General features: G+C 44.0%; 1 protein-coding gene across 5 annotated transcripts in view; it reads left to right on the top strand.

The window, feature by feature from the left end:
* SERGEF (secretion regulating guanine nucleotide exchange factor) overlaps nucleotides 1–13,977 on the top strand; it is a 242,637-nt gene that overhangs the window by 7,301 nt on the left and 221,359 nt on the right. For 4 of the 5 annotated variants that reach the window (XR_007134407.1, XM_047776177.1, XM_047776178.1 and 1 more), the window contains exons 4-6: nucleotides 882–976; nucleotides 7,327–7,387; nucleotides 12,453–12,566. Coding sequence is in view for 4 of the 5 variants with exons in the window: in XM_047776177.1 (XP_047632133.1) it covers nucleotides 882–976; nucleotides 7,327–7,387; nucleotides 12,453–12,566 (270 nt within the window). In the remaining variant the exon portion in view is untranslated. Of the gene's footprint in view, nucleotides 1–865; nucleotides 977–7,326; nucleotides 7,388–12,452; nucleotides 12,567–13,977 lie in introns of all 5 variants that reach the window. The other variant, XM_047776181.1, reaches the window with a different exon arrangement.

The following is a 13,977-nucleotide window of genomic DNA, read 5'->3' on the forward strand; positions in this document are numbered from 1 at the left end:
TGCTGTTCTCTGCCTGGTACAGCTCTTGTGGTCTATCTGATGAACTCTTATACTTTCTTTAAAATCCTGCTTGGGTGTCGCCATCTTGCTTCTGCCCAGGGGTCCATCATGTGCATGGAATTTTATAGCAATTATTAGAATCTAAACAGTAGTTTTCATTTATGAGGTACTTAGTGTGGGCCTGCGATGGAGTTGGAGGGAGTCAGTAGATGACTTGCCGTTTCCGGCTCACAGTTGGGACCAGTTATGAGACAGGTGCAGAGCAGTTAGACAGGTAGAGATCAAGCTATCAGCTTTTGACCGATAAAGGCCGAGGTAGACGACGAGGTGAATTGTCAGGCCAAGAGGTTCTGCTAACATTCCTCTGATCCAAACCTGCCCACCAAATGCTAGGCCTCTCCTATATGGGAAACTCTTATGTGTCAGCCCAGAGTACCCGAGAGGAAGGTGCCAAGCCATACCTATCCTGTTCCTTCTCCCAGACTCGCTGGTTGGCTAGGTTACCTCTCTTCCCCTGGAAAGCCATGTAAATGGGGAAGGGAGGGGAGAAAGGCCTGGAGTGTATTAAAATAATGGAAATTTCCACCCCATGGAAATATGAGCAGTGAGGAATAAGTATCCTCCATCCCATCACTAGGCACTGGGCTAAGTGTTCGCACAGCTGATGTGTCATTAATTAGGTATGTAGTGGAGAGTCTGCATCACACTTAGCCCAGAGCCCAGTGTTTTTGTTCCTAGAGGAACAGACGCAGGGACTGTGGATTGACTGTGCTGGAGCAGAGGCCCCCACTCAGGCCTCTCCTTCCCTTTTCTCATCCTTCCACATTTACCCATTGGTCACAACTTCTTTGACTTGAGATTCAAGTATTTGTATTTTGCAGAAAATGGTCAAGTTCTGTCATGTGGGTCCAACTCCTTTGGCCAGTTAGGAGTTCCTCATGGGCCTCGAAGATGTGTGGTCCCCCAGTCCATTGAGGTAAGGACAGCACCTAATGTCGAGCTTGCCTGTCTCCTCTTAAGGGGTCTGCAGGTATCAGTTGTCCCTCCCCAGACTAAAAGGCTGGCTGGGTCCCTGAAAAACCATGGGGTTGTTAGAATTTAAGTTGAAAAATTCAGATTCTCCTGGGAGAACCTGCAAGGCTGGAGAGATGGATGTTGTGAGTGGAGTTCCTTTCATGGCTCAGTGGAAATGAATCCGACTAGTATCCATGAGGATGTGGGTTTGATCCCTGGCCTTGATCAGTGGGTTAAGCATCCAGCATTGCTGTGAGCTGTGGTGTAGGCCGGCAGCTGTAGCTCTGATTTGACCCTTAGCCTGGGAACTTCCATATGCTATGGGTGCAGCCCTAAAAAGCAAAAAAAAAAAAAAAAAAAAAAAAGAAAAGCCCCTGTTAGTTTGCATCCATGTTAAAATTTTTTTAGGAAATAAAACAATAAAAGTAATACATCTTATAATGCCATTTAGGACATTTTACAATTCTAAAATTAGTAATCATGGAAACTGTGTTAGAAACAGGTCTGGTTGGGAGTGATTTGTCTGAAGACATGAAGCTAGGCAGATGGCATAGGCCAGTGCCATCCAGTGGAAATATAATAAATGTAAGCCACACATGTAATGTAAAAGTTTTAAGGAACATCATTAAAAAAGCAAAGAGAAATAGGTGAAATTAGGGAGTTCCCGTCGTGGTGCAGTGGTTAACGAATCCGGCTAGGAACCATGAGGTTGGGGGTTCGGTCCCTGCCCTTGCTCAGTGGGTTAAGGATCTGGCGTTGCCATGAACTGTGGTGTAGGTCGCAGACGTGGCTCGGATCCTGCGTTGCTGTGGCTCTGGCATAGGCTGGCAGCTACAGCTCCAATTAGACCCCTAGCCTGAGAACCTCCCATATGCCACGGGAGCAGCCCAAGAAATGGCAAAAAGACCAAAAAAAAAAAAAAAAGGTGAAATTAATTTTTAAAATAACAGCTTTATTGAGATATAAATCAAATATCATAAAATTTACTCCTTAAAATATATGTTTCAGTGGTTTTTAGTATATTTACAGAGATGTGCAGCCGCGCCTGCGACATACAGCACAGCTCATGGCAATGCCGGATCCTTAACCCAATGAGCGAGGCCAGGGATCGAACCCCTGGTCGAGTTCATTAACCGCTGAGCCACGAAGGGAACTCCCTAGAGCATTTTTATCATTGGGAGAGAAACTGTGGGCCCAATAGCAGTCAACTCCCATTTTCCCTCCCTGCCAGTCCCTGGTGACCACTCATCTGTGTGGATTTGCCTATTCTGGGCATTTCATATAAATGGAATCATACAATTTGTAGCTTTTTGTGTCTAACTTCTTCCACTTCACATAATGTTTTTAACTTTCATCCATGTTGTGGTGTAGAGGTAAAATTAATTTTAATAACTTTTTTTTGTCTTTTTGCCTTTTCTTGAGCCACTCCCGCGGCACATGGATGTTCCCAGGCTAGGGGTCTATTCGGAGCTGTAGCCACCGGCCTACACCACAGCTCACAGTAACGCCAGATCCTTAACCCACTTAGCAAGGCCAGGGATCGAAACCTCAACCTCATGGTTCCTAGTCAAATTCATTAACCACTGTACCACAACGGGAACTCCATAATTCTAATAACTTTTAAACTAATCTAATGTGTCCAAACTACTATTATTTCATGTTATATATCATCAATGTAAAACTTTGTGGTATTTTATATTCCTTATTTTATACGAAATCTTTGAACTCTGGTGTACATTTTTCACTTATAATATGTCTCAGTTCAGTCTGGTCAAACACATGTCAGGAGTTCAGTAGCCACGTGTAGTTAGCGGCTCTCATACTGGACAGCACAAGTGTCAGATAGGACTCCTGGTTTGGGGAGTTCTCTTGTGGTGTAGCGGATTGAGGATCCTGTGTTGCTGCTGCAGTGCCTTGGGTCGCTGCTATGGTGTGGGTTTGATCCCTGGCTCAGCAATTTCCACATGCTGCAGGCATGGCCAAGGGAAAAAAAAAAAAAAAACAACTCCTGGTTTTAGTTCAGAGCTCTTTTCATTGTATCGTATTTAAAATGTACACATTTTTGTGAAGATTATATTGTAAGTGAATTTTTAGAGAAATTATGCCAGAATCTAAAATGAGTTGTACTACCTTAGCTGCTCTACTCATATCTAATTTATTTAAACTGTGACTAAGAGCGGGACATCTGTTTTCACTGGAAAGAGCTTGGGTCTACTCTTGTCACCTTACTGAATTCTAATTGCTAGTCTCTGGAGTATTATTTGGGGTCATGGTTTCCAAGGTGTTTTAGTCCCTTTGGGCTGTTCTAACAAAAGTATCAGGCTGGGTGGCTTAAACACCAGACATTTAGTTTTCAAAGCTCCAGAGGCTGGGAAGTCTGAAGTCAAGGCACCAGCCAATCTGGTATTTGGGGAGGGCTTATTTTCTGGTTCATGGACAGCTGTGTTTTTGCTGTGTCCTTACATATCAGAAGAGAAGGACACTCCCTGGGGTCTCTCTCTCTCTCTCTCTCTCTTTTTTTTTTTTTTTTGGCTTTTTAGGGCCACACCTGTGGCTTATGGAGGTTCCCAGGCCAGGAGTTGAATTGGATTTGCAGCTGTCGGCCTATGCCACAGCCGCAGCAACTTGGGATCTGAGCAGCTGTAGCTCACAGCAATGCCAGATCCTTAACCCACTGAGAGAGGCCAGGGATTGAACCTGTGTCCTCATGAATATACTAGTCAGGTTTGTTATTGCTGAGCCACACTGGGAACTCTGGGGTTCTTTTTTGTAGGGGCATTAATCCTATTCATAAGGATTCTGCTCTCAGGACCTAATCACCTTCCAAAGGCCCCACCTCCAAATACCATCAAGCTCAGGGTTAGGTCTCAACAATGAATTTCCTGAGAACACAGACATTCAGTCTGTAGCATGTGATGTGCATGGAAATCTAGACTCTGTAGTCTCTGTTGTAGGAAGTGTCACAGCTTCCAGTTGCAAATAAATGGCTTTTTAAGAACCTATCCATGAGTTATAATTAATTTAGCTTAAGTCACCTGGTTAAATAAGAGAGGAACAAATAGTTAAAATGTGTTGGATGGCAGAATCAGAAGGTAAGAACATTTTGACAGGTTGTATCCTATAGAACAAACAGAGGAATATGCCAGAGTGAAATATAATAGAAATTCATTCATAGCAGCTATTGTGTGTAGGTGCTGTGTTTCAGCAGGAGGAACAAAGGTGAGTAAGACCTAATCCTAGCATTTGAGGGCCTTGTAGTTTAGTAGTACACATTAGATATATAAACACCAGAGTGCATTGCCATGTCACAACTATGGTAGCTGCACGTATAGCCCCCAAAGGGGGAGAATTGAACTCTTTCCAGGAAAAGGTGGAATGAGAACAGATTTATGCTAGATCTTGCAAGTTGAGTAGAAATTTACCTGGCTCGGGATAGAAGGATGCAAAGAGTAGGTATAAAAGAAGTGCTTTACAAGCAGAAGGAACCGTCTGACCTAAGGTATAGAGGCATAAACCAGGAGGGTTTGGGATTCTGTAAGCAGTTTAGTGTGAGAGGAATCTAAAGAAGCAGTGGAAGCGCTTGTCAGGCAGACAAGTGGTGTCTGACAAATGGTCAGGACAGTGTGTTAGGGAAGGGCCAGATGAGGAAGTGTGGGGGTGGATTGAAGGAAATTTACTCTGGAAACCCTTGCTGATAATCCAGGTAAAAGATGTCTCTGCCCCAAACTAAAGCAACAGCAGTGGGAATTGGAGAGGAAGGAAAATTGTAGTGAAGTTAAGTTGGGTTGAAGAGATTACATCCACATGGAAAGCCCTTCAGTGTGTTTTGAAAAGAAAAAAAATGTGAAGGACAGTATATTCAAGTTGTATTAGCAGTAAGACTTGATCTTCCTCAAAGCTAATGTGATCGTGGGCTGAATGAAGAAATAAAGTCTTCTGAAGATGGGAGGCCACAGCTCTGTCTTTCTCTTTGCTGGTCACACCACCTGGCATGTTGTGTCCTGGTGTGGGTTTGGTTCTTAGGCCCCAGGCTCTAAGGTGAATAGACTCAGACCTCGCCCTTGAGGGCTGTGAAGTTTAGAAAGATGCTGTGGACCTGTAAATAAACAAATGTGGTTAAGTCCCATAGGGTCTGAGACTGATGCATATACAGTCCCTTTAAAAGAGAGAGACTGAATGAACAGAGCACTGAGGAGAGAAATCAAGAGCAGGAGGGAATTTGAAACCAGGGAATGGCTGATGGACTTGAGGATGTTGGACCTAAGGAAGAGTTATCTGTGGCTGTGTAAAAAATTACCCTAAGGTGTAACAGCTTAAAACAACAAATATCTCACAGTTTTGGAGGATCAGGAATCAGAATAGTGTGGCTAGTCTCACGTGAGGCTGCAGTCAGGATGTCAGCCCGGCCTGCGTGAGGTCTGCTCAAGGCGCGACTGGGCTGGTGTGTCCACCTCCATGCTTTCTCACCAGCAGGAGGCCTCGGTTCCTTGCAGGATGGGCTTCTCTTTAGGGCTATTCAGACATGGCATCAGTGATGGCAGAGGAAGAGAGAGGAGGGGCAGGCTGGTCAAGCAGAAGCCTCTGTGCCTTTCATCACCTAGTCTCTGAGCCACTCATCACTTCCTTCTCCTAGTCATTATTTTTGCATTTTTCTTTTTTCTAGGGCCTAGGGCTGCATATGGAAGTTTCCAGGCTAGGGGTCAAATCAGAGCTGTAGCTCTTGGCCTACACCACAGCCACAGCAGCGCAGGATCTGAGCCACGTCTGCAACCTATACCACAGCTCACGGCAATGCCGGAGCCTTTAACCCACTGAGTGAGGCCAGGGATTGAACCTGTGTCCTCATGGATACTAGGGGGATTTGTTAGCACTGAGCCACAATGGGAACTCCCCCTTCTCCTAGTCATTAGAAGCAAGTCACTAAGTCCAGCCCACAGTCAAAGTGAGGAGAATTAATTTGCACATCTGGAAGGGAGGAGTCTCAGAGAATTTGGGGACCTAGTTTTTCCTTTTTTTTTTCTTTTTTTAAAGGGCTGCCCTCGGCATTTGGAGGTTCCCAGGCTGGGGGGGTCCAATCGGAGCTACAGCTGCTGGCCTACACCACAGCCACAGCAACACCAGATCCAAGCCATATCTGCAACGTACAGCACAACCCACAGCAGTGCTGGATCCCCAACCCACCGGGCAAGGTCACGGATCGACCCACAACTTCATGGTTCCTATGGGATTCGTTTCTATTGCTCTAGTATGGGAACTCCCCCTTCTCCTAGTCATTAGAAGCAAGTCACTAAGTCCAGCCCACAGTCAAAGGGAGGGGAATTAAGCTGCCCATCTGGAAGAGAGGAGTCTGAGAATTTGGTGACCTATTTTTGAAACCATCACAGGATGTCTTAAAGAAGACATGACAACTGTCTTAAAATGTTTGGAAAGACTTATCAGAAGCAATAGGCAGGTAGGTTTGGTTCCACCTAGGAGATGGCTGGAACTATGCCAAGATGAGCGGGCACCGGGGGGAGGTGGGGAGCTCGTGTCACTGGAAGTAGGTGTTTGGGAGGGGTTGGACGACCACTTGGTGGGTGTCGTAGAGGGGTTTCTAGCATCAAATGGGGATTGGACTAGATCAGAGGTCGGCAAACTAGAACCCTCAGTAAAGAAAGTTTTATTGGAATGCAGCCATACCCATTCCTTTATTTATTGCGTATAGCTGCTTTTATGTTCCATTGATGGAGTAGTGTGACCGAAACCACGCGGTCTGCAACGTCTAAAATATTTACTCTCTGGCCGTTTTCAGAAAGTATTTGCCAGCCCCTGGATTGGATGACCTTTCAGGTGCCTCCCAGCCCTGATATTTTAAAAAGATTTTGCCTTTTAGGGATATATGTAGAGACCGTTTTTTGTTTTTTTTTGTCTTTTGCCTTTTCTAGGGCCGCTCCCTCAGCATATGGAGGTTCCCAGGCTCGGGGTCTAATCAGAGCTGTAACCACTGGCCTACGCCAGAGCCATAGCAACATGGGATCTGAGCCGCATCTGCAACCTACACCACAGCTCACGGCAACGCCACATTGTTAACCCACTGAGCAAGGCCAGGGATTGAACCTGCAACCTCATCGTTCCTAGTTGGATTTGTGAACCACTGAGCCATGATGGGAACTCCTGTAGAGATTTTTATGAGTGGAAATGTTGGGGGTTGGGTGCTCCAAACCCATCAGACATATAACGAGGGCCATGCTGCATTGTATTTGGGCATAAATAACATAAAAATTTTATAGATGTGTAATTCTGAGATTGGCATCCTTTTCTTTGTTTTGACAGGTCCAGAGAGAGAAGGTTGTTAGTATTGCTGCTGGACTGAGGCATGCGTTAGCTGCAACAGGTGATCATTTTGCTTTTATTTTCTTAGTAGGGTTGTAATAAGGGGACCTAGAGCTTTGGAAGAAATAAATTGTAAGGAGTAATTCAGAGTGTCCTGCTGTACTGCAGTCTGAATAAAAGGAGGGGACATAAGGCAGAAGTCATGTGAGAAAGCCTTTAGCAGGTAGGGAAGAAGGAAATGAAGTTGTCTAGCTCTTTATTGTGTTCTAGGCATGGTACTAGGTTCTCTTGATTTAATTAGTACCTCATTTAATCCCCACAGCCACGCAATGATGCGAGTTAATTTTTTTTTCTGTTGAGGTATAGTTGATTTACAATATTATGGAAGTTTCAGGTGTACAATATAGTGATTCACAATTTGTTTTGTGTCTTTTTTTAGGCCTGCACCCTTGGTGTACGGAAGTTCCCAGCCTAGGGGTCTAATCGGAGCTGTAGCTGCCAGCCTACGCCATAGCCACAGCAATGCCAGATCAGGCCGAGTCTGCAACCTACACCACAGCTCACTGTAACGCCAGATCCTTAACCCACTAAGCAAGGCCAGGGATCAAACATGCATTGTCATGAATACTAGTCAAGTTCTTAACCTCCTGAGCCACAATGGGAATTCCTGATTTACAATTTTTAAAGATTATACTCTATTTATACTTATAAAATATTGGCCATATTCCCTGTATAATATATCCTTGTAGCTTATTTATTTTAAACATAGCAGTTTGTAACCTCTTACATATGAACAAAATGAGGTCCAGAGAGGCTTAAGTGCTTGTCCGAGGTTACACAGGGAGGTAACAGATAGAGCTGGGCTCTGAGTCTAGGACAGGCTGGATTCCAAGGCCCACATTCTTCGCTGTGAACTGTGCTGCTTTCCTAGTGGATTTTAATGTGTATTAATTCAAAAGCTTCAAGTGAGCTTGTCTCCTGAGAAGGGTGATGGGCACAGGACTGGCAGAGTGTGTGAGGTCGAGGGTGGAAAGTGGAGGAGGTGGTGACCCTCTCTTCTCTGTCTTGCTGTTTTTCTGCTTTCTGTTCCTGCTCCTTTGGGCTGAAGGATAGCCCTATCCAGCTGTGGCCACCGAGGCTCCAGCACTGGTGAGTCCAGTTGTGGAATGGGGAGAGGAGCGGAGGCCAGGAAGGCTCTAGTGCAGCATGGTGTGTATGGTTGCCTGGGGCTTAGTGTTGATTATACTTAAAAAAAGTTTTCCTTTGAGGTAATTATAGATTTACATGCAGTTGTAAGAAATGGAATAGACCCCACATACTCTGTCCAGTTTCTCTTGGCAACATCTTGTGAAACTATAGTGTAACAGCGCAAACAGGATGTCTCGGTACAGTCCAAATACAGAGCGTTTCCATCACAAGGATCCCTCTTGTTGCTCTTTTATAGCCACAACTACTTCCTACCTACCTGCTTCCACTTCTTAGCTCCTGGCAGCCATTCTTCTGTTCTCCCACAATAGTATCATCATTTTAAGAATGTTGTATAAATGATATCATACAGTATACAGCCTTTTGGGGTTGATTTTTTTCACTCAGCATGGTTCTCTGAAGACTCATCCAAGTTGGAAGTTGGGAGTATCAGTAATTTGTGCCTTTTTTTTTTTGCTTTCTAGGGCTGCAATCACCTCCTGCAGCATATGGAGGTTCCCAGGCTAGGGGTAAAATCAGAGCTGTAGCCGCCAGCCTACACTACAGCTCACAGCAATGCCTGATCCTTAACCCACTGAGCGAGGCTAGGGATCGAACCCACAACCTCATGTTCCTATTCAGATTTTTCTCCGCTGTGCCACAATGAGAAGTCCAATTTGTGCCTTTTAATTGCTAAGTAATATTCCATGGTACAGATTGTACCACTGTATTAATTTGCTAGGGTTGCCATAAAATACTGCAGACTGCATGTCTTAAAACGACAAGAATTCGTTTTCTCATCATTAAGGAGGCTGAAAGTCCATGATACCATGACAGTAGGTTTCTAATGAGGTTCTTCTTCCTGGTCTGTGGATCTTGCCTTCTTACTATCTCCTCTTGTGGTGTGGTTTTTCCTCTACGCACACGTGGAGAGAGAGACAGATCTCTGGCGTCTCTTCCTCCTTTTAAAAGAATGCGAGTTCTATCCAATTAAGGCCTCACTCTTACAACCCATTTAACTTTTCTTACTTCCTACAGACCCTGTCTACAAATACAGTTGCATTGGAGTTTAGGACTTCAGTATATGAATTTATGGGGGACACAATACAGTCTGTAACAACCACAGTTTGTTTAACCAGTCACCCATTGAAGGACATTTGGTTGTTTCCGGTTTTTAGCTATTAAGAATGAAGCTATAAACATGTGTGGACAAGTTTTTATGTGAACATAAATTTTCATTTCTCTGGGATAAATGCCCAGGAGTGTGATTACTGAGTTGTATGGTCGTGATTACATTTTTATAAGCAGCTTCTTCTCTTAGAAATTCGCAGGGCCAGAGAATTGCCTGTCAGTGGTTTACCTGCCCCTTTCCTACTAACATTGTGTGATTGCTTGTCTTCTGTGTACATTTTTGTCCAGTTACAAAGCAGCACAGTTCCCGTTGTGTTTGGTTAATTTAATTGTAAGTCCTCCCCTCCCCCATTTAATTTGTAAATATTTCTGTCTGCATCTCAAAATGCTCTTTCTGAAAACATTACCAGAATACCGGCATCATACCTACAAAAAGTTGACAATCATTCTTTAATTCTGTCAAATATCCAGTCACTAAATGTCCCTGATCATCTCAAAAATATTTTTTTATGGTCTGTTTGAATCAGGATCTGAAGTAGGTCTATACATTGCAGTTGACTGAGCTGTATCTCATCTCTCTCTCTCTTAAAATATGTATTCCTTTTAGTTTTTTATTGTGATAAAACACACAAAACAAAATTTACCTTCTTAACCATTTTTAAGTGTTCAGTTGAATGGGATTAAGTATATTCACATTATTATGCAGCTATTACCATAATCCATCTCTGGAACATTTTTCATCTTGCAAAACTGAAACTATATCTGTTAAACAATAACTCCCCATTCCTCCTCCCTCCAGCCCCTGGCAAACCACCATTCTACTTTCTGCTGTCTCTGATTTTGATCACTCATACAGGTACCTCATATAAGTGGAATCATACAGTCTTTGTCTTTTTGTGGCATATTTCACTCAACATAATGGCCTCAAGGTCTGTCCATGTTTTAGCAACTGTCAGAATTTCATTCCTTTTTAAAACTTAGTACTATTGCACTGTATGTATATACCACATTTTGCTTATCCATTCATCTGTTGATAGACACTCGAGTTGTGTCCACATTTTAAGTATTGTAATACTATTTTTAATTTATTTTTTAACTTATTTTGTCTTTTCTAGGGCCATAACTGCGACACATGGAGGTTCCCAGGCTAGGGGTCTAATCACAGCTGTAGCTGCCTGCTTACGCCAGACCCACAGCAACACCAGATCTGAGCCGCGTCTGTGACCTACACCACAGCTCACGGCAAAGCCAGATCCTTAACCCACTGAGCAAGGCCAGGGATCGAACCGGCAACCTCATGGTTCCATGATTCGTTAACCACTGAGCCACGATGGGAACTCCCTTGTAATACTATTATAAAATGATTGTACAGCTATAACTTTGAGAGTTTGCTTTCAGTTCTTATTTTTTATTATTTTTATTTATTTATGCTTTCAGTTTTTTAGGATATATACCCAGAAGTAGAACTGCTGGATCATATAGTAAATCCATTTTTAATTTTTTGGGGCTCACCATACTGTTTTCCAGAAGGGCTGTACCATTTTACATTCCTGCCAGTAGTGCACAAAGTTTCCACATTTCTTTACATCCTCGCCAACACTTGTTACTTTCTTTTTTTGATAGTAGCTCTCCTCATGAGTGTAAATTGGCATCTCATTGTAGCTTTGATTTACATGTCCCTAGTGATTAGTGATGTTGAGTACATCATTTGGCCATTGGTACGTTTTCTTTGGAGTAAGGTCTCTTCAGGTCCTTTGCTTATTTTTTTTTTCTTTGCTTATTTTTGAATCAGGTTTGGTTGTTGTTGTCATCGAGTTTTAGGAGTTCACTATATATTCTAAATAATAATCTTGTATCAGACGTCTCAAGTCTCTTTTAATCTGTATGTTCCTTTTCCTCTTTTTTTCCTCTTGCAATTTGTTTGTTGAAGAGATGGTAAGTTTTGTTTTATTTCAATACTGTTTTGCTCACATTGTGGTTAGTTGTCATCACATATATTCCACAAAGCAGGCTTGTCTGTTTACAGCCTAAAGGACCACTGGTTATAGGATGCTACTGGAGGCAGTACCTTAATGTGGCCTTGGGTGAAAAGTCCCAGTTACACATATCCGACTGTAGACCAAATATACAAATTTCATCTGTGCGTTTGTATGAGGTTCAGAACATGGGTACATGAATTAGATTCAGGGAATATGGAAATGAAAGGCCATTCCACTGACATAGTGGCTATTAAGGAGCTGTCCTACAGTCATAAGTATGTATTCATTTGGCAGTTGGGAATCTTTGAGTTCTTCTTGGTGTAGTAGAAAGGGCACTATATTAGGTGGAGGAGAGCTGAGTCCTGCTGTTTTCTCTATTATTAGCTCCCTGTATAACCTTGGACAAATCACGTCCCCTCTTCAGGCCTCGGGTTTCTCATCTAGTAAATGTGAGGAATGGATGTGATAAGCTTCAAGGTTCTTTCCTGCTTGGTCTGAAGTCTGAGTCATCTTTTCAAGTTAATCCTGAACAAGGTGCCATTCCACTAATTTGACTCTTGAGGAATGTCCTAGAACTTTCTGGAGGGTGTGTAACTATTTTGGAATCTTCTTTGACGGGTTTTTGATTGCCCTGAAGATTGGATTTGTGATTTGCTTGGTGGTAATCCCTATGACCAGCCATTGGGCCCCTTCAAGCAATAGGCTTTTCCACAATTCACATGTTAACTGAGCATGAGTTGGGCATCTCCCATGGCAGTGAGGCTCAAAGGGCAATCTGGCCTTAATCTGGGTAAGCATTTTCTCTTTTTTCTCTTCTGCTCCTCCGGCAAGCTAGTGGCCTCGTGTTCCAGTGGGGAACTGGTTTGGCATCATCTGGACGGCGGTTGTGCCCTGGGCAGACGCTCCCACTGTTTTTGACAGCAAAGGAACCGAGCAAAGTGACAGGTAAGGCCCTTATTTCTTCTGACTCCTATGTTTATCCTTTGCCTGAAAGTGGAAACACAGGTGTACAGAAAAGGGATAAATAGAGCTTGCCTTGTGCCAAGTAGAAGTACCCCTCTTTTCTGCCAGAGTTCAGAACCCATTGAGAGATGGATGCAAGTTGGGTAGGTAGAAATCAGAGTGGTAGCTTTAGAACTTTTTTTAAAATCATGGTTGACTTATAATATTGTGCTAATTTCTGCCATGCAGCACAGTGATGACTTAGTTATACACATATAGGCATTCTTTTTTTTTTTTTTAAAAAAATCCCTTTCTGTTATGGTTTATTCCAGATGAACTGTTAAAAGCTAGATTGGAAGACATGACTTAGGTGTTTGGAAATAACGAGCAGCAATAGTGAGCCTCTAAGTTCTGACTCCCAGATTGAACTCACCCACCAGGCACTGGAGTCGTGCTGCCAAGCTCTCTGCAGGCACATCCCAGAGCAAGAACCCAGGACTGTGCTTCACTTGCCTGGCTCCTTCTCCCAGAACGAAAGGAGCGGCTGAGGATGTAGAGAGAGGGGCCAGGAGTGTCCCCCAGGGAAGTCTCGTTTCCACATGAGGTGTAGGTTGGAGGGGTGCTCCCCACAGGTCTTTTGGTGAGGGTTTTTTTTTTTTTTTTTTCCGTCTTTGGACTTTTCAGGGCCACACCTGCCGCATATGGAGGTTCCCAGGCTAGGGGTCAAATCCGAGCCACAGCTGCCGGCCTACACCACAACCACAGCAATGCAGGATCCAAGCCGTGTCTGCAATGTACACCACAGCTCACAGCAAGGCTGGATTCTTAACCCACTGAGCAAGGCCAGGGATCGAACCACAACCTCAAGGTTACTAGTTGGATTTGTTTGCACTGCGCCGTGACGGGAACTCCTGTTGGTGAGGTTTTTGTTGGGAAGTTAGTCTCTAGGACTTTCTTTCTCCGTCCCTCTCTTTCCCTCTGCTCTGCACACACTCCGTGGGCCTTTCTCTCTCTGGATGTAGCACCATGCCTCTACCTCCTCCTCCTCTGTCTCCATCTCTTCCTCCTCTTATTCCTCTCTCCTCTCTCTCCTTATTACTTTGTGACCCAGTTTACTGAGGGTTGGCTGTAGGAAAAACCTATAGGTGAACCCACTTTCCTGCAGCTCAGAACAAACGAGGGATTTTTGATGGTGGTTGAAATGGGGGAAAGAAAAGGGTGGGGTGAGCTGCAGTGGGAGTGTCATATCAGCGGTTGGGATGGTTCTGATTTTCTTAAGTCCTAGAGGCGCTCCCCTTCTGCGGGGGTGAGGTAGCCACCATGAAGCCCATGGGGTTGCTCTTAGAGAAGAAGGGGCCGCTGGATGCAGGACAGACAGTCCACCCCACGTTGACAGCATTTGAAATGTTAACTC

Source organism: Phacochoerus africanus, chromosome 4 (assembly GCF_016906955.1).
Source record: "Phacochoerus africanus isolate WHEZ1 chromosome 4, ROS_Pafr_v1, whole genome shotgun sequence".
In the NCBI taxonomy this organism is placed as follows: Eukaryota; Metazoa; Chordata; class Mammalia; order Artiodactyla; family Suidae; genus Phacochoerus; species Phacochoerus africanus.